The sequence below is a fragment of the Halichoerus grypus genome, chromosome 1, assembly GCF_964656455.1.
Source record: "Halichoerus grypus chromosome 1, mHalGry1.hap1.1, whole genome shotgun sequence".
Lineage (NCBI taxonomy): Eukaryota > Metazoa > Chordata > Mammalia > Carnivora > Phocidae > Halichoerus > Halichoerus grypus.
The window spans coordinates 72,418,471-72,437,647 of NC_135712.1; the positions used below are offsets into that span (position 1 = coordinate 72,418,471).

The following is a 19,177-nucleotide window of genomic DNA, read 5'->3' on the forward strand; positions in this document are numbered from 1 at the left end:
ATAACCTAGGTCATTTGACTTGCAAGCTGGTGCTGTTTGCAGAGCAACATGCCTGTGGTCCTTGTGATAAAAAGATTCATTAGTTCCAGTGGGGAGGTCTCAGTCTGTTAGCTCTTCATAATAACATATTGGAGAAATCTTAAGTTTAATGTTGTTTGTTTTTAAAAAGTAATCAAAATCTTAATGTAATTTTTGTTTCTCAGTTACTTTGTTGGGATGTGCGGTGATGGTGCAAATGATTGTGGTGTAAGTATGGTTTTTGTGATTTATAGTTCTTTCTTTTGCCTAAGTCACACTTACAAAACTTAACCTCTTTTCTTCTTCAAACCGTTAGGCTTTGAAGAGGGCACATGGAGGCATTTCGTTATCAGAGCTCGAGGCTTCGGTGGCATCTCCCTTTACCTCCAAAACTCCTAGTATTTCCTGTGTGCCAAACCTTATCAGGTAGCACAAATTGAAAATGTTCCCATTATCTCTTTGTGGCGTGCTCTGTTAACATAGAAAAAAATTATCATAGAAATTAATATGAATTTACTGTAATGATATATTAGTATATTCGATCTCTAACTTCATTAGCAACAGGTTGCTACTCTTCATTTCTTTCAGTTCTGCTTTGGTTTAGTTCTTTTGGTAGAAAAGTGCTTTGTCGTAGCTGTTGAATGTTGGATGTTCATCTGTCAAGATATAATTGTGATTTGGAAGAGGAGTTCAAAATGCTTTTATTCACATGCCAACATTTGTTTTCACAGGGAAGGCCGTGCTGCTTTAATGACTTCTTTCTGTGTGTTTAAATTTATGGCTTTGTACAGCATTATACAGTACTTCAGTGTTACTCTGTTATATTCCGTAAGTACCGACATTGCTTATAGAGATGGTGCTTTTGTTAAGGCATTTAAACCAAAAAATTGAGTATGTATGCATCCACTAATTATGGAACTTACATAACTAGCATATATAAATTTTCCTTTAGTTTATTATATAGCAGATTGAAAATCTCATTAATCTGGAATAGCATTTTTCTTTAAGGCTGACAACTGTGGCTGAAGCCTTGTGAATAAAAGATGATTGTATTCTCTTTTTTGCCTTTAGTGCAAATTGGGCATCATTCTTAGAACTCTTCAAAATATCAAGCTGTGACATATTTCACATTTGTAGTTAACTCTGCTGTACATTTACAGAAAAAGGCCAGAACGAGAAAGATGTTTCAGCAGTAGGTTGTAGGACTTTATGCATTTGGAGAGGAAGTATAAACAGTGATGTCCATAGGTACTCCATCAGATTTTATAATTGAAGTGATCTCACTTTAGAATTTTCTCAAAACAGTAGTGACATCCCAGGGAGTTTTTATGAAACTATCCCTTTTTACCATTTGTAGAAAGGATCAGGAGGGATGGTGTTAGGAAGCTTTGAGATACTAATTTCTAAGAGTGTTGAATATTATGAGTAAAAGCTTGTGTTTTCTTTTTGTGAAAAAACTTAAAAGATTTTTATTGAATGAATTTTTAGGAGATGCCTTTTATATTAATCAGTTGTATCTTTGCAAATATATATTTCACTGATATCAAAGGCAAATGTATTTTAATTTTTAAGCAGGTCCAAATGTCACTTTAAAGTTGTCATTATTGGTGGTGGGGGGGGAGTGGAGTGGGGAGACTAAAACCAAGGAGGAAAAATCTACAACCAGGGGAAAAGATATAAAAACAGTTTCTGAAAACTAATTATGTTTTAAAAATTACTTCTGTAGATCTTAAGTAACCTAGGAGACTTCCAGTTTCTCTTCATTGATCTGGCAATCATTTTGGTAGTGGTATTTACAAGTGAGTAAATCACTTTTATTATTGATTTAAAAGCATATGAAATTCTGATGTAACTCATTAAATTTTGGTAAATTTATATCAATAATTATAACACAGTGCATACTTCTTCAGATTCCCTGTAAATGCATTCTTTTACTACTAGTTGTTTTTATTTGCCCTAGTTGTTTTACTGTTCTTTTTCCATCTTTTTCTCCCACTGAGCAGAGGGCCCAATGTAGGGCTCCATCCCAAGATCCTGGGATCATGACCTCAGCTGAAGGCAGATGCCTAACCAACTGAGCCACCCAGGCGTCCCACTTTAGTCTTTTTAAATCCAGAATATTACATCAGCCTCTTTGGGGGGCATCTTGATGTTGACATTTATGAAAGAAGAGAAACCAGTTATATGAATTTGTCTGGTCTGATGTAGTCTCATTAGACTCAGGCTGTGAATTCTTGGCAGGAATATGGCAGAAGTGATACCGTGTCCTAGGTAGAGCATATGAGGAGACAGAAGATACTCGTTTATTTTGGTCTTGGTGATTGTATCAAAATAAATAATAATGTAATGGGATATGACCCGTTTAATCAAATAAAACTCAGTAGGGAGAGAAGAGAAAGCTCTTCCTTAGAGTCAAGTGCAAGCTAATAAATATAGAAGGTGTGATGGATATAGACCATGGAAAGACTCTGATCTGATTGACCTTTTAAGCCAGATACTTCTTTTCTGTGCATTAGAGGATGCTTATCAGCATCTCTGGTCTCTACCTGCTAGATGCCAGTAACACTCCCCCAGTTTTGACAACCAAAAATATCTCCAGACATTGCCAGATACTCTCTACAGGGCAAAATCATGTTGGTTGAGAACGAGTGAGTTAGACAATCATTAGGGGATACTAAAACTAGCAAGTGAAAGTTTAATGAAGAACAGGTTTTTTACATATCTTTTTACAAATTAATTACAAAGAGAAAAGCAGAAATGTTATAGTAGAGAAACTTGGTGTGGATATCACCTTAATAAGTGATCAAAGCCTTTTTGGGTTACTGTTTATATAGCTTTCAACCTTTGTTAATGTCTTCTTTTTTTGTGTGTGTTTTCATAAGAGGGAAGAATATGTATTTTCACTATAGCTGTTCAATTAGAGATTCAGACATCTTAAACATATAAGGATGGTAATTAATGTTATAGTTTATATGTTAATGTTTAGTGTTCTTTTTACTTGTACTAGTATTTCTCTGAAATTCAGCAGGCTAATGTAAAAGTACTTGTGGGGCACTTTTGAAAAAGCCTAAATTGTTTACTTTTACAGATGACTTAAATATGTATGACATCTGGCTTGGGTTTTGGACATTTTTTGTATTAAAGATTTGTTAGACAAAAATGAATTTAAGTTCCTAAAGGAATCTGATTATGTATTTTATAGCAACTAATTTAGATAAAAACTTCTCTTTTTCTCCTCAATATAGTGAGTTTAAATCCTGCCTGGAAGGAACTCGTGGCACAAAGACCACCTTCAGGTCTTATATCTGGGGCCCTTCTCTTCTCCGTTTTGTCTCAGATCATCATCTGCATTGGATTTCAATCTTTGGGTTTTTTTTGGGTCAAGCAGCAACCTTGGTATGAAGTATGGCAGCCACAGTCAGAGTAAGTTGGTCAATACATTTTAAAAATCTGTGTGAAATGTTTTAGAATTTATGTAAAAGTTTGCAGACAGCTTGATTAAACAATTAAAATTATTTGGCCTGTATTTGACTTTATATCACGGTAACTCCTTTTATTTTTAGGAAAGATGGTCAGGCAAGGTCCTCATAATCATTACCAAGGTAGTAATGATATCCGGATATCGGACCAGTTTCTTAATTAGCTACTGAGCCTTGCTTTCTTTATCTGTAAAACGAGAAAGTTGAAATTAATCAATAGTCTCTTCTAAACCCAGAATGTTTGTGCATCTAAATTTTCTACCCCAAATTTAGGAAATGACATTTTAAAACCTAAAAGAACTTGTAAAAAAGCACTAAGTGCTTCTCTTATTTATGGGTAGAGTGTTCTATCAGTCACAAATTATGATAACATTAATTAATTAAACATGTAAGCCGGGGTGCCTGGGTGGCTCAGTCAGTTAAGCAACTGACTCTTGATCTCAGCTTAGGTCTTGATATATCAGGGTCGCAATGCAAATTCAGGCCCCCACAGTGGGCTCCACGTTGGGTGTGGAGCCTACTTAAATTAAAAAAAAAACAACCACCAACAAACCGCAAAAAACATGTAAGCTATTCACTGAGGTAATTTTGTAGAATTATATTTTTATTATATAATATAATTTATAGTTTGCTTGATGAAGGGAGCAAAAGTTGTCTTCAAAAGTTTTAGGAAACTTTGAGAAATTTATTTATTTATTTATTTATTTATTTATTTAAACTTTGAGAAATTTAACATTAATGTTTGCCTATATGTACATGTAAACACTGCAAATGCAAAGGAATAGATGGAATTGTTCTGGAGAAACTTTCCAGAATTCATTTGTAGCAGATTAACATTTTGTTACTACTTGCCTGTGCTTATGTAGTTAATGTTTTAGTAATGGGTGTGATATATGTTTGACAGTCCTGCCCAGCTGGAAGTAGAGCTGAGAGAGCACCACAGCCAGAGAATACTGAGGATCATCTCAGTGCTAAGTGCTTTGCTAGGCATTTACATGAGTCATCTTGCTCATTCCCCACAGAAACCCTGTGATGGTGCAGGTGGTATCCACCCTTACACGCCAGGAAATGGGGGCTCAAATTTAATATTTCCCCAGTTAAGCTAAAAAGTGGTAGAGCTAAGGTCAAACCTAAGGTCTGTGAACATTTACTATGTTAAAATTACTCCCAAAATTTGGTTTCTTTTTTTTAAATTTTAATTCCAGTATAGTCAACATACAGTGTTATATTAGTTTTTTTTTTTTTTTTTTTTAAGATTTTGTTTATTTGACAGAGAGACAGCGAGAGAGGGAACACAAGCAGGGGGGGTGAGAGTGGGAGAGGGAGAAGCAGGTTTCCTGCTGAGCAGGGAGCCCGATGCGGGGCTCGATCCCAGGACCCTGGGATCATGACCTGAGCCGAAGGCAGACGCTTAACGACTGAGCCACCCAGGCGCCCCTACTTTCATCCCCAAGTTTAAAAAGTAAGAGGGGCTTGTTAAATATGAAGTTTCTTCTAGTTTTTTTTAACTGATTGGAATGTGACTAAGGAGAAGAGACCCTCAACACTCCATTGGCTGTTCTATATATTTTACCTTGATATTGTTGGATCTTTTCCTATAAAAACCTTATTTCTGTTAATGAAAGTGATTCAAGACAGTTAAGGTAAAATTGGTTTCTTTTGGGAAATGAGTATTGTATTTAGTAATATAAAAATGTTTTGTGTTCTAGTGCTTGTAATACAACAAGAAGCCCATATTGGAATTCTTCACATTTGTACAATGAAACCAATCTTGATACACATAATATACAAAATTATGAAAATACCACAGTGTTTTTTATCTCCAGTTTTCAGTACCTCATAGTGGCAATTGCCTTTTCAAAAGGAAAACCCTTCAGGCAGCCTTGCTACAAGAATTGTAAGTTTGGCATTTGTGATTTTTATCCTGCTTCCTTTCTTTAAAAATAATGTAAGAAGAGTAGAGTTGAAACTTCTTTCAAAGTGAAATAGGTCTTCACAAATAGAATGAACCTAGTGATTTAGATGTTTACAGTCTTGTTTTGTTCTCATGGTAGCTGCCACTCTAAAGTTGAAAATTGAAGCCACCAGTTCTAAACATTCCGGGTTTTCACATCCTATTGCTTCTGGCTCCAGCTTTTATTTTTACAGCCCATTGCAGACAGAGTTAGAATTAGAAATAGGAACAGAGGTTCTTCAGTTGGAACAGTGGGTATTATACTTTGCTTCTGGGTGGTCTGCATAGTGCCAGCTGTCTTTTTCATCATTTTTGACACTGGTACAGACATTATTCACCTGGAATTCTTTGTGTCACCTTTGCATCCACTGCTGAAAGGGTCAGTAGAAAGGAGTCTTGTGCCTATGTCGACTCATCTAACTATGGCAGTAGGAGATAGCATCTTGATTGATCAAAATTAGGGTTTACGGGGAAAAAGTCAGTTATTATATATAAACTGCTAATTTTTAAAAAAATTGAGAATATACTAATTAATATGTGGGATAACTTATTTTCATAAAGAACTTTTGATTTTTGCAGTATCTTAGAATGAATAGTAGTTGAGTTTACAAAGCATTTTCACATTTATTTATTCTACAGTACATGGTTTGTAGGTCACATTTTATTACTCTCTATTTTGGACAGGTAAGACTATACAAGTATCAATAATATTGAAATCTGTTTTTACTTTTTTCTTTTTTTAAAAAAAAACTCATATTGGGGAGCCTGGGTGGTGCAGTTGGTTGAGCCTCTGACTCTTGGTTTCAGTGTGGGTTGTGATCTCAGGGTCATGGGATCGAGCCCCACATCAGTCTCTGCGGAGCGTGGAGTCTGCTTAGGATTCTCTCTCTCCCTCTGTCCCTCCCCCTCCAAAAAAATAGATGTTGGGGGGTGGGAAACCAAAAACCTGATATTATCTAACAAGTAGAAACTGTATTTACTGAGAGCCATATTGGAAGCATGCTTTGGCACAAAAAGCCTTCCATAGAAGGTCAATCACTTCTAAGAGTACTTCATAACTAAAGTTAATTAAAGTTGACATACATGTTTTATTTTTAGTTCCATATTTTTAAATTTCAAGGAAATATTTAGCATGCCTAAGGGTAGCTAAAACATCTGTCAGAGAATAATGCTTTCTTTATATAAGAAAACTGGTGTTCAGACTGTTTAATAAGCAAGACAGCCATGTCAGTAATTTTAGAGATCTAAGTAAATCTACCCTATCCATGCTTCTCCAATTAAAAAAAGAGATTATTAATTGCCTGTTTTTAAAATGTATATTTGGTATTATTTGGAAAACTTCAAAAAATATTAAAGGCTTTGTATTCCCATTTAATTTTGTATTAAGATATTTTGTATTTGCATTTAGTTTCAAATTGACTTGAATAAATAATAAACTCAGTTTTTGATCACTGGACTATTTTTTTTTAAAACGTAGTATAAAAAATTATGTTTTAGCGAATATATAGCCACAAAACCTTTGTTCTGCATATAAGCAGCTTGTGTGTGTTTGTTGGCGGATAAACAGAAGTACATGCTGTCTTAAAACATGCCTCCTGAAAAATAAAATAGGAACACTAAGCACAACATAAACGTATTTTGCTAATTTTCACATCTTGTCTCTTGGTCTGTCATTGGAGCCCCTTAATCTTGGAGTAACTGATGAATAAAGAAAGGTAGAAAAAAAAAAGTGACAGAAATAAAGTCTAACTATAAAGTAATATACAGTATAAAGTATAAATAAAGCTGGGAATGAATGGGGAAAGGTTAAGGCTTTACTAGAGCTGACATTAGCTTTTCATTTTCTCCTTTAGAATTGACAGCAGTTCTTTGTTAGGACTTGCTGGTTGCTGTTCTCTGTATCTAAACAGTGAAATGTATTAAACCTATCTTGAGATTATTGTCTTTAAAAATTAATCTCATTCTTAGGCATTTCAGGCATTCTCGTCAGAATGTTTTTGTTCTCTTCTACTGGTTGGATTCTGAGTCAAACTGAATTTCAGTCTGCGGTGACCCACTTTCAGCTTTAGCTTAGTCCAGTTATATTTTCTCCTTTGACCATGCTATCATTTCAAGGGCCATGATGATATGGACTCAGTTCTTACACTGTCATTTAACTAGATGTGATCTCTTGGGATTTGGCTTCGGTTTTTGCTACAGTTTCTTACTTGCCTCCTATAACTTCCTGCTTGTGACATCCAAGTCCTTTCTCAGTCTGTGAAGATACCACTACTGAGCTGCCAGTATCTCCTCCTCTACAGGGTCTCTGCATTTTTTCCTGTTCCCCTGCCATGCCTGAATTGGTTAGAACAGATACCTAGAGGCCCTACAGGATAAGGTGGCCTTTCAAAGACAAGAAACTGAGTTAGGAAGTGGGGTTAGGAATAAAAAGATTTGAAACTTGTGGTTATAGGTCAGAAGACCCCAGTTCATATTTTTGAGGAAGGAACAGCAAGAGAAGTATATATCAAAATCATGAACGAGTATTGTAGGTTTATTTATTCTATGTAAGGTTTTGTTTTTGAGTCACATACTAAGGGGAATATAAAGGAAATCCTTTCTGGTGCCTGGTTTTGGTGCCATATTCCATCAAAACCATCTGGTATCATTAACAAATCTGTGATGCCATAAGCTGGGACATATTTAATAATAACTTGAATTTACAAATACTTTGCATTTTAAGGACCAAGTCTGCTCTTTTGTATGGTATCCTCATCATATCCCCATCTTATTAGTTAAAATACCTTGACTCCTAAGGACTTGTTCATGTTCACACAGCTTTGTGGTAGAATATAAATTTTTAACTTCAGGAACATTCTCCCCTGATCTCCAGTCACCACCAACACAGAATTTGTTTTGATTGCTGTCTTCTGGTGAAGAGTATTACTTGTACTTAAGTAGCATTGCTAGGACAGTCTAGGAGTGGAGAGCACAGTCTACTAGAAACTCCATAGCTTTCGAAAATGAATACCTGATTTTCCCATTCTTGGTTTCTCTACTGATCTTTTCATTTCAGTGGTTATATACATCTGCCAGCCATGCACTGTCCCTGTCAGACTCCTTTGAATAGCTCCTCTTTTTCTCCCCTGGCTAAACAAAGGAGAGGTTTAATTACTTATTTTCTGCTTCACATGGAAATCTTGGCAGGTTTTTGGAGGTGTGATCAAAGGAAGTGGCTCTAAGAGAAAGACAGGAAAATTTGAGAAACACTGTTGAGGTGGATGTAAGAAGTCTGTGAGCCTGAGTAAAAAAATGTTTTCTGGCAACATGTCAGGAGCTAGATTGCAAATCTGTTTTGCTTATAGCTGTAAAAATGCAGTAAGATTTGGAAAACATTCGGTATGGGCTATTACTATTTTGAAATAACTTTTTCTGTCTCCATGTCTCTCTATTTGTATTCTGGCATTTGTAGTCTCTGGCTTTTGTATTCTGACCATTTCTTCTTGTCCTTTTTCTGATTTTGTCTTTTGTGTGTTTCTGTACTTCCAACTAGCACTTTCTAAACACTTTTTCTTTAACTGACCACAATAACTATTTGAATTAACTTACATATTGCTTTGGTTGCTACATTTATTGAACAGAATGTTATATTTCCTGTTTACAGTTTAGTAGTGTGTTTTAAAAAATAAAAGTCTAAGAAGAAGTTTTTAAAAATCTAACATGGGTCCCAAATTTTTCATCCTGTTGGTCAGTGACTCATAATAAAAGTTTCCCCGCTTTGGCATGAATGTTAATATAACTTCCAGCCTAAGTTGTTAGAACAATAAATATGTATATTAAATATATAAAACAATATATAATATAATGTTATTTCTACAGGACAGTAAATATTGGCCTGTGGTTTTGAACTGACATACTAACAGTGTTTATATTTATAAATGATTTGACTCCTACATTTAAAAATAGTATGAGATCCCTCTTTTACAGTCCATAAAATAGGATATTAACTTTTTTACCCAATCTGAAGGCTTTATCATAAAATTTTGGTTTTACATGGTACTAGTAAAATTTAAGTTTCAAGATGACCTCAAATAAGAACTTGTAAATAAATATCCAGGCCAAAAAAAAAAAAGGGAAAAAAATTGGGGGATATTATAATGGGGAAATTTCTGAACCTTAAGGCTCATTATATAAGAGTATGCTTGTATATGTGCAAATGTATGCATGTATGTACACAGTTAACAAAATGGCCATAAGTGGGGAGTTTTATTTTTGAGTTAGGAAAGTTAATGCAAGGTACTGCTGGATTGAATTTACCATTCCTAGCTACTGCAGCACGCGGGTTAGCCCATGTTTAAAATAGTAAATCAACTCAGTTTCTGGGTTTTAGCTAACATTTTCTGTGGAAATATTTTTACAGAGGAAGTCATTGAGAAAGTGGGATTCACTTAACAGAAATATAGTCAAATTAGAATGCTTCTATTTAGGATTATAACATACCAAATACTGGGAATAAATGTTATTCAGTACTTTTATAGTCAACAGTAATTAGAGCATACATGTTTTAAATGATAATCTCATTTTGCTCTACATAGTCTAGTCTCCTGTCTTTGAATTATATATGGGCTTGATTATCTTATAAAGTAGCTATCTATCTGGGAAAAATAGAAATAAATGTCCATAAAGGTCTGTCTCCTATTTTTATAAATGCTGATTATTTCTGTATCACATAAATGAATTTTTTGGGCCTAAATAATGTACTGTACTCTAGGAAATAACATAAAACACAGACTTTATATACTTCACCAACCTAAATAGATAGATTCAAAGCCAAATTTAAGATTGCCAGTATGCCAGTTGTATTATATGCATTTTTATTTAAAGGAACTTCTAATTTAATTGTTTTACTTTCTTTTTCAGATTTTTTTGTTGTGTCTGTGATTATTTTGTATGTTTTCATATTACTCATCATGTTGCATCCAGTTGCCTCTATTGACCAGGTTCTTCAGGTAAGGGTTCAGCACATCAATTACTACTGGTTGCTGAGGGTGATAATAAGTAGGATAGCGGTAGTAAAACAGTAATAGAAAAATGACATGTTAGTATTACGTGATACTGACACAGCCAAATGGGACTTCCGGAAGTTTGCTAGAGCTTATGATCTACCCCCTCCTTTGCTCTCATAGTACTGGGGACAGAGATTCAGCTGTCAAGGTCTTTTTCCCCAGGATCTCTTCTTTCTGAATTTTCTAAGATGCAGTTATATTAACCCAAATATACCCTAAAAAGAATAAAGAACATAATTGAAATAGCAGCTTTTATTGAGTCTCCTGATATTTTATGTCTCTTTCCTGTTTCTTCAGTCTTTGCTTCTGGTTCCATTTCCTTATCTACAAACAAATGTTCCTTGGTCTTTAGAAATAAAAAACTTTGACCCTGTTACTTGATCTGTCCCTTCTCAACCTACTTCTTGGAATAGTCTGTACCTACTGCCTCTTCTTCACTGTCCACTGAGTTCATCTTTTCATTAAAAGCTTTATGAATGATGAAATACTTGTTTTGTATAGAAGAATATGCACACATATTTAAGTTGTTAAGCATAATAGTAATAAAATAACACCCAGGAGCTCATTATCCAACCTAAAAAAAAGGCAACATTACCAACACCAGTAAGGCACTATAGCATACCTTTCTCCAAACACTCTGAGGGAACCACTATTCTAATTTTTTGCTTCATTGTGTTGCTTTTCAGTATACACTTACCATGCTGTATAGCCATAGAGATAGTTTTGCTTGCTTTTGACCTGTATGACAATGGTATCTTACTGTTTGTATTTTTCTGTGACTTGCTTTTTCCCATTAGCATTATTTTTGAGATGTGTCCTTGTTGATACATGCATTTCATTTTCACCACTATATAGTATTCCATTATAGGAGTATCCTTTCATTCATTTCTCCATTCTCTGTTGGAAAATAATTAGATTGTTTCTAGTATTTTCCCATGTTCAGGGTTGGTTTATCTCAGGTACAAGCAGCTGTGTTATTGAACTTTGAAGAGGTTGACCATTTATAGTCTTAACCAGCAGTGTGTATATGAGTGTGTCTGTTTCCCCATTGAGGGATTTAGATAAGCACTTTAAGCAAAAGAAGAAAACAGAATAAAACCCGTTTTTGTTTCTCTCCTGGCATATGTGTCTTCTGCTTCACAGCCAAATTATTTCTTGAAAGAGTGCAACATTCGATTCACCTCTCACATACTCATCAAATAGTTTGGCTTCTACCCCTGCCAGTGTAATGAAATTGCCCTGGTCAAGGCCATTAACAACTTTCTTCTTAAATCCAGTGGACTTGTCCTTTTAGTTTTTTTCCAACCTTACTGACGACTAGTATTTGAGAGGTTAGCCAGGCAATCGTTCTTGTGAGACTCTCTACAATTTTGTGATGCTGTACTCCCTTCTGAATTTTTCCTACCTCTGTGACACCTTGTTCTTACTCTCCATGGTGGTTCCAGACTCTCCTGTTCCTTAAATGTTAGCGTTCCACACATTTCTGTTCTTCTCCCTCGTGTTACTCTGTGTATTTGGATAAGCTCATGTATAGTGCCGGCTTCACCCATGGTATCTTCTATGTTGGCCTAGATCTCACAACTGAGCTTTAAAACTGAATATCCACTGACATACTGAATATTATATGCATGGTTCACCTATCAGTTCTCTCATTCAGCATCTTGATAGCTAAGCTTATCATCATGTTTTCCCTCAACACTGCTTTGTCTTTGCTTTTTTGGTACCACTATTTATCCAAGTCAGAAGTGTGTATATGTGTCCTTGTCTTCTTTTCTTTGCATAGTCAGTCAGTTGCTAGATTCTCCATTTTCTGATTCTGAATCTATTTTAGCTTTGCTTCATCCCATTTGCCAGCTAGAGGGAAGCTATTGTTTCCTCTACTCGCAATACTTTTAACACCAAATGTGTGCCCCACACCAACCAGTTCTCCAACTCTGGATACCAACTGGGTATCTTACAATTTGGTTCTTAGACCAGCTACCTGGAATTAGCACAGACCCTACAAGTTAAGGGCTCTGTCCCACAAGAGTGCTCCTCAACTTCAGATACCAGTGGCAAGTCCCAGGTCATCCCTTGTACTTCTGACTAGTTATAAATCAGGGTTCCCAGAACTCCCTTCTCAGGTTTGATAATTTGCTATAAAACTCAGGTTAACACTTAATGTTTATTGGTTTATAATAAAGGTACAGATGTACAGCCAGATGAAGAGGCAGGTAGTCCAAGGTCTGGAAGGGTCTCGAGCATAAGAGCTTCTGTCCCTGTGGAGTTGAGATGTACTACCCTCCCAGCACATGGATGTGTTGGCCGAACCAGAAGCTCTCTAAACCCTGAAGTTCAGGGATTTTTTTTTTTTAATGGAGGCTTCATCATGTCATGGTCAATTATTAACTCAGTCTCCAGCCCCTCTCCTTTCCATGGAGGATGGGAGAGTGGGGCTGAAAGCTCCAAGCTTCTAATCATGGCTTAGTTTTTCTGGTGACCAGCCCCCATCCTGAAGCTATCAAGGAGCCCACCAAGAGTAGCCTCATTAGGATATTCCTGTTGCCACCATCACTCAGGAAATTACAAGAGTTTTAAGAGCTCTGTGTCAGACAGAGACCAAGTAAATATTTATTATTTTGTGCCCCCATCACTAGTTTTGACTTCCATCATTTCTTGTCTTGATCACTATAGCAGTCTCCACTCCTGAAATCTTTGCTGGAGTCATAGGTTGTTTTTCTAAAACGTATTAGATCGTATCACTTCTCCACACGTAGCACAGTATTTTAGGTACTCAGTAAATATTTGTTGACTAATAGGTGAATGCATGAATGGGATTTTTTCTTTTATTTTTTAGATCTTAGAAATTAACCAGATTTTAAAGTGAAAACTTAGGCTGTATTTGTTAAATTGATTTGTATAGTTCTTTTATGAATTTGTCTTTGTAACAATATATAGTGTTTTGAATGATACTTCATTATTTAATCAGTATCTGCTTCATTGTTTAAAGAGAGGATTTTATTTTAAAAATAGGAAATTGTTAGAAATTTGTGAACTAGTAGAAAGCATCGCTTTTCAGTCTGAGTAAATAGGATTTGACTCTAAGCTCAGTCACTTTACCCTATTCTTTTAACCCTGAGTTACACTTTTGAGTTTTATCCTCTGAAAAGTGGATATACCTTGTGGCATTGTTAAGGATTGAGTAGATAATGTATGTGAAGGTGCTTGGTATGTAATAGGAATTCAGTAAATATTGAAATTTTGATATAATGCTGTAATATCAACTGCATACTATAATTTTAACTTAAAATTTTGTCTTACAGATAGTGTGTGTACCATATCAGTGGCGTATAACTATGCTCATGATTGTTCTTGTCAATGCCCTTGTATCTATCATGGTGGAGGTAAGCATTTCAGATAATTAAATGGCTACGTTGCTGCTGTGGGATTCTTGGTGATTTATTAGTCTTGGGGGAAGAGGACAGGTAACATTATGGAAGCCCACAAAGAGTTTTAGTCTCATTTTAGTTAAATTGATTTAGCTCTGTCTTCTGACCTTTTCCATGAACTGATAATTGTCATATTAAGGGATATGATGTAGCTGCACTCTTATAGATAGGAGAAAATAAGCAGTGAGATAGCAAAAATTAGTGATCTATAGAAAGGGGAGAAGATTGGTGTTCAGGTGGCCCCTAAACTAGTAAACCAGTGATACAAAATCAGAGTGGGTGTGTACAACCAGAGACCTGTGATTTACGGTAAAATCTCCCATTTAAGGTAGGAAAGGAAGGAGGGGGCTTTCTCCATGAAATGTAGTAAATTTTAATAACAGTTTATTGAAAGTATAAAATAATGACTGCTGTGAACTTAATGGCACTGATTACTGGAACTTCCTCCTTGGTATTTACTTCTGAGTTTCCTCTGGAGGTCTTAAGTCCTCTTTGATCCATTGTATATTATATAGTTATTCTCCTATTAGGATTGCCTTTAAGTTGACTTCTATAAAAGGAGCTAGTAACTTCTCATTTGCTGCTTATTAATAAAATTTTGTCTGTTCTCAGAACTGTTATGATTCACTCCTACAGTAGCAATATATGAAATGGAAGAAGGAGCTAAGGTTGTGATTTTTAAGTGAAGGGTTTCTTCAGAGGGCAGGCTTTTGAATTAAAATTAGGTAATTTGTGGGAAAATGTGTATACTTTGGTGATAATAGTTCTCGACTTGGAAATTGTGCTTAATTTGTTATCTTTCTAAAAGATGACTTGGTATTTAAATTTGGTCAGAGTGGGCAGCGTGGATATTAACATAATATCTTTTTAAGTTGCCCAGTGGAAAGTATTTTTGCTATTTCATGAACACTAGAAAGCACATCCAAGATATTATATTTTAAAAGCTTTCCTTTTTCTATAGTATAAGTTCATCTATTCACGCAAATGTTATTTAAAATAAAATTTAAAGAAAAACAATTTTTAGGGAATCCTCTCATAATCTCTTAATTTACTATTCTTGCTCACTATCAAAAGAATTGTGTTGGACTCTGATGAAGTCATACTCATTTATAGATACAGAATTAATATGTTAATTCAATGAAAATAATTCATTGTTAAGAAAAAAGACTCAGATTATAAGCATTATTTTAATATGGGAAAGACCCAAGGATTCAAATAAAAGCCATATTTTGTGGAAATTTTAGGGTTCCCATTTTATCAGGAATTTTATGGTGATTTATATTTGTTACAAAGCTTTTCTTGTAAAAAAAAAAAAAAAGTTCTGTTGTTATCCTTACCCTTTTCAAATATTAACTGAAATTGTCTATATGAAAACCAAGTCATGTTTTTCACTAATGATGCAGCATTGTATGAGCCTTTTAAAATGTGCACATTAATAAAGAATGACTTAGTCATTTTTAATTCTTAACTCACTGGAATGAATATCTCTCAGAACTTCTTCCTTGACATGGTCCTTTGGAAAGTTGTGTTCAATCGAGACAAACAAGGAGAATATCGCTTCACCACCACACAGCCACCACAGGTTGGAAATCAGCACTTACTCTCAATTCTTCACGTGTATTTAGGCTCTTTTAGTTGTGTGCTCTGCCTTATGTAGGGTGGTGTTCTGTTGTGTGTTGCCTCAACCTTTTTCCCTATGCCTGGCATTTCATTCCCTGTAAGGAGTCCTAGAAAATTCTTGGCAAACATTTGTTACAGGCTTTTCAGGACTTCAGAAATTTCATAAGTCTCTTTTCCATTCCAATCCTTATCTTCGCCATGTATAAAGGTCTTGTTCTCAGTGGTGAGAGTTAAGTTTTCCATTTTTCTCTGGTTTCTATGTTTACGGTTTTCATGAGTCCCATTAGAACCTAAATGGGATTCATGTAAACGTAGTTATGAAATGGGAATTGTTCATGAGTCAGAGTTCAGAGGCCAAAAGTTTGAGGAATTATTTCTGATCTCTTGTCAGCAATTACTGTGCCTTAATTTTGGGTGGATCTTTGGCTTTTCCAAACATAGGTCTCTCTTCAGAAAAATTTTCAGAGACCATGCATATCTTCATAGAAATCACGGCTTAGGACTTCTGATTTTCTGGATCCATTAGTAGCGTGTTATTTGAAAGATACTCAAGCTCCATAGTAAGAAGAGAAACAGATGAATAAAACCCATTTCCTGGTGTTTGGATGTTGAAGTATAGTTACATACTATAACATACAGTCATATAGTATAGAACTAATACATGTTATAGAGTGTGTGTAGAAGCATATGTATGTACTTATACAACATGCAAGGTAACATATAAGGTGGGTCTTATTTTTTTTAAACTGATACCATTGAATCCGCTCTGATCCAGCCCATTTGGGTATAGAGAACTTGACAATACAGTGTCTCCCCACCTCGTTATCTGACCCATTGCTGTTTGTAGGTAGGTGATGCACTTTTACACATGTAAGTTCTAAATCTTCCGTTCATCCTGAGGCACAGGGAAAGCTTTCAGAGTTCAAGAGGATTCCCTGGCATTTCTGAGTTGTGCCTCTCACTTATTTTTAGCCTTCTTTTACCTAAGTAGCAACTTCCCGAGCTTTATTTTGGTAATTCAGCAGGCTTGATGCCCAGAGTAATGTCACAGATTGCTTTCTTTATAAGAGGTCCCATGGAGTGCTGTTTCCTTTTCTACTGCTTTATGATGAAGAACGAGAGTTTGTGGTAGTGATGGCATGAGTCTGGCTTCAGCTTCAGTTCCTTTTTCTCAAAGCAGTGTAGTGATATGGCCACAGCTGTATCAGGGGCTCGTGTCCTTTAGCTAAATCTCCTCTGTGTCCAAGTTTTTTTCCTTTGGGTTACCTCACTACAGGACTTCAAAGTGTAGATTCTTGGCTCTTATCATCAGTCCTCATGGAATGTTTGTACTGGCAAAGCCCCGGGGCCAAGGGAAACATTTACATTGAGTTTTCAGCATCTCCAAAGAGTTCTCTAACTGTTGATCTAAACAGGAAGTGCAAGGGCACCTGGCTGGCTCAATCAGTATAGCTGCTGATTCTTGATCTCGGGATTGTGAGTTTGAGCCCAACGTTAGGTGTAGAGATTACTTTAAAAAAAAAAATCTTTAAACAGGAAATACAGGTTCTGAGGAGGCATTATACCCCTGTTTAGTTAAAAGTGGGTATCATAAGCCTCCTTTAAAATATTTGAATTGGAAATTTCTCCTCACTTTTCAACCAAAATTAAATGGGAGAAAATTCTATCATTTGCTAAATCCCTGTTTTTCTAGAAATTTGTTAGTATCTGTCCTCATTTTTAAGAGTTTGTGTCTCTCATGTGATGTCCTACCTCTGAAGTATTCAGAGGAGAGAGTGAAAGTAGAGAGTGGTCTAGCATAGGCAGCTCTAACATCTGCTGTGTTTGCCACTTTGTTCTGAGAATCACGGAGTAGACAAGAATTTTAGTCTTCAATTTCTGTAGTCATGATTAAGAAAGCATTTTTTTTTTAAATTACTGGCTTTAGAAAAGAGTTCTTGTAGGGGCACCTGGGTGGCTTAGTTGGTTGGGCATCTGCCTTTGGCTCAGGTCATGATCCTGCTGGGGTCCTGGGATCGAGCCCCAGGTTGGGCTCCCTGCTCAGTGGGGAGCCTGCTTCTCCCTCTTCCTCTGCCGATCCCCCTGCTTGTGCTCTCTCTCTGTCGAATGGATAAATAAAATCTTTAAAAAAAAAAAAAAAAAAAGAAAAAGAAAAACGTTCTTATAATGTTTTAGCACAGAATGATACACTTTCATCTTCTGACACTTCTATGTGTAATGTGGTTTCACTGTTCATATTTGTGACCCTTCAAGAACCAATCAGCTAGTCATATTACCATAAGGCTATGATTCTCAATCAGAGACAGTTCTGTTTGCCCCTCCCCACCCCGACATTTGCTGGTGTCTGGAGACATATTTGGTTGTCACAGCTGGAGGGGAGAGGGGTTGCTACTGGCATGTAGTGTAGGTAGAGGCCAGGGATTTTGCTAAATAAACTTCCTCCAATAGTAAGCAGGACAAACCCCTCACAACAGAGATTTTGTTTGTTTTTTGTTTGGAGAGAGAGCAAGAGAGTGTGCATGAGTGTGTGTGTGGGGGGGAGGGGCAGAGGGAGAGGGAGAGAGAAAATCCCAAGCAGGGTCCATGCTCAGTGTGGAGCCTGACATGGGACTGGATCCCAAGACTCCTGAGATCATGACCCAAGCTGAAATCAAGGGTTGGATGCTTAACCATCCAGGAGCCTCACCACAAAGAATTTTTAGTCCAAGATGTCACTAGTGCCAAGGTTGAAGGTGAAAAAGAAAGTAGAGGTGAGAGTAACCTGCTCCATCAAGGACTTCCGTGGCCACTGTAATTCTGCTCTGCCACAAACTCTCATTCCACGTCTGCCTGCTCTGTGCTCTTTTCTTCCAAGAATCCCATGGATCTTGTCAGACTGCAGCTCCCAACCATCTATATTAATTCTGGGGGGAAGAAAAACCCTATTTCTTTTTTTTTCCTTCCTTACCATATAGACCCAAGGGCCACTGAGTTGGGTTGAAAGTTTCAAAGCTAGAGGCCCTAGATTAGGCACCAGGTCTTAGAGATTTGGATTGGGAAGTCAAGAGCCCTATCTGAAAATCTCTCATAACTTTTTCTAAAATATCTGGTGATCTACAAGGCACACTGTACAACACCTCCAGCATCCTCCCAAATGTTAAGGTATTTCTAACTTCACTTTTTTTTTTTTTTTTTTAAGATTTTATTTATTTATTTGACAGAGACGCAGTGAGAGAGGGAACACAAGCAGGGGGAGTGGGAGAGGGAGAAGCAGGCTTCCCGCCGAGCAGGGAGTCCGATGCGGGGCTCGATCCCAGGACTCTGGGATCACGACCCGAGGCGAAGGCAGACGCTTAACGACTGAGCCACCCAGGCACCCCTCTAACTTCACTTTATACATAAAGAAGCAACATTCAGTTGACTTGCCAAGTCGTTATGCATCTAATGAATGACAGAGTTGGGAGTTGAAACTCAGGGTTTCTGATTTCAGGAAGAGTTTTCTATAAAGCTTTACCCCTGTTTAGGAAGATCTGTGCTGCATATTATCTTACTAAGAAGCATTTGTTAGTATCCTGTGTCTGGTAAACTGAGGCCACTTAGTGGTAGATGTGGACCTAGGATCATGTCATCATGTAGTTTAATCCTGCCTGAGGA

General features: G+C 36.4%; 1 protein-coding gene across 8 annotated transcripts in view; it reads left to right on the forward strand.

The window, feature by feature from the left end:
* The window catches only part of ATP13A3 (ATPase 13A3), a 93,285-nt gene that overhangs the window by 67,049 nt on the left and 7,059 nt on the right, over nucleotides 1-19,177 (forward strand). For 5 of the 8 annotated variants that reach the window (XM_078067844.1, XM_078067848.1, XM_078067836.1 and 2 more), the window contains 9 exons: nucleotides 204-246; nucleotides 335-444; nucleotides 750-846; nucleotides 1,745-1,817; nucleotides 3,264-3,441; nucleotides 5,207-5,394; nucleotides 10,351-10,439; nucleotides 13,799-13,879; nucleotides 15,417-15,506. In XM_078067844.1, the coding sequence (XP_077923970.1) occupies nucleotides 204-246; nucleotides 335-444; nucleotides 750-846; nucleotides 1,745-1,817; nucleotides 3,264-3,441; nucleotides 5,207-5,394; nucleotides 10,351-10,439; nucleotides 13,799-13,879; nucleotides 15,417-15,506 (949 nt within the window). Of the gene's footprint in view, nucleotides 1-203; nucleotides 247-334; nucleotides 445-749; nucleotides 847-1,744; nucleotides 1,818-3,263; nucleotides 3,442-5,206; nucleotides 5,395-10,350; nucleotides 10,440-13,798; nucleotides 13,880-15,416; nucleotides 15,507-19,177 lie in introns of those variants that run through there. The other 3 variants (XR_013445985.1, XM_036114396.2, XR_013445987.1) reach the window with 3 other exon arrangements.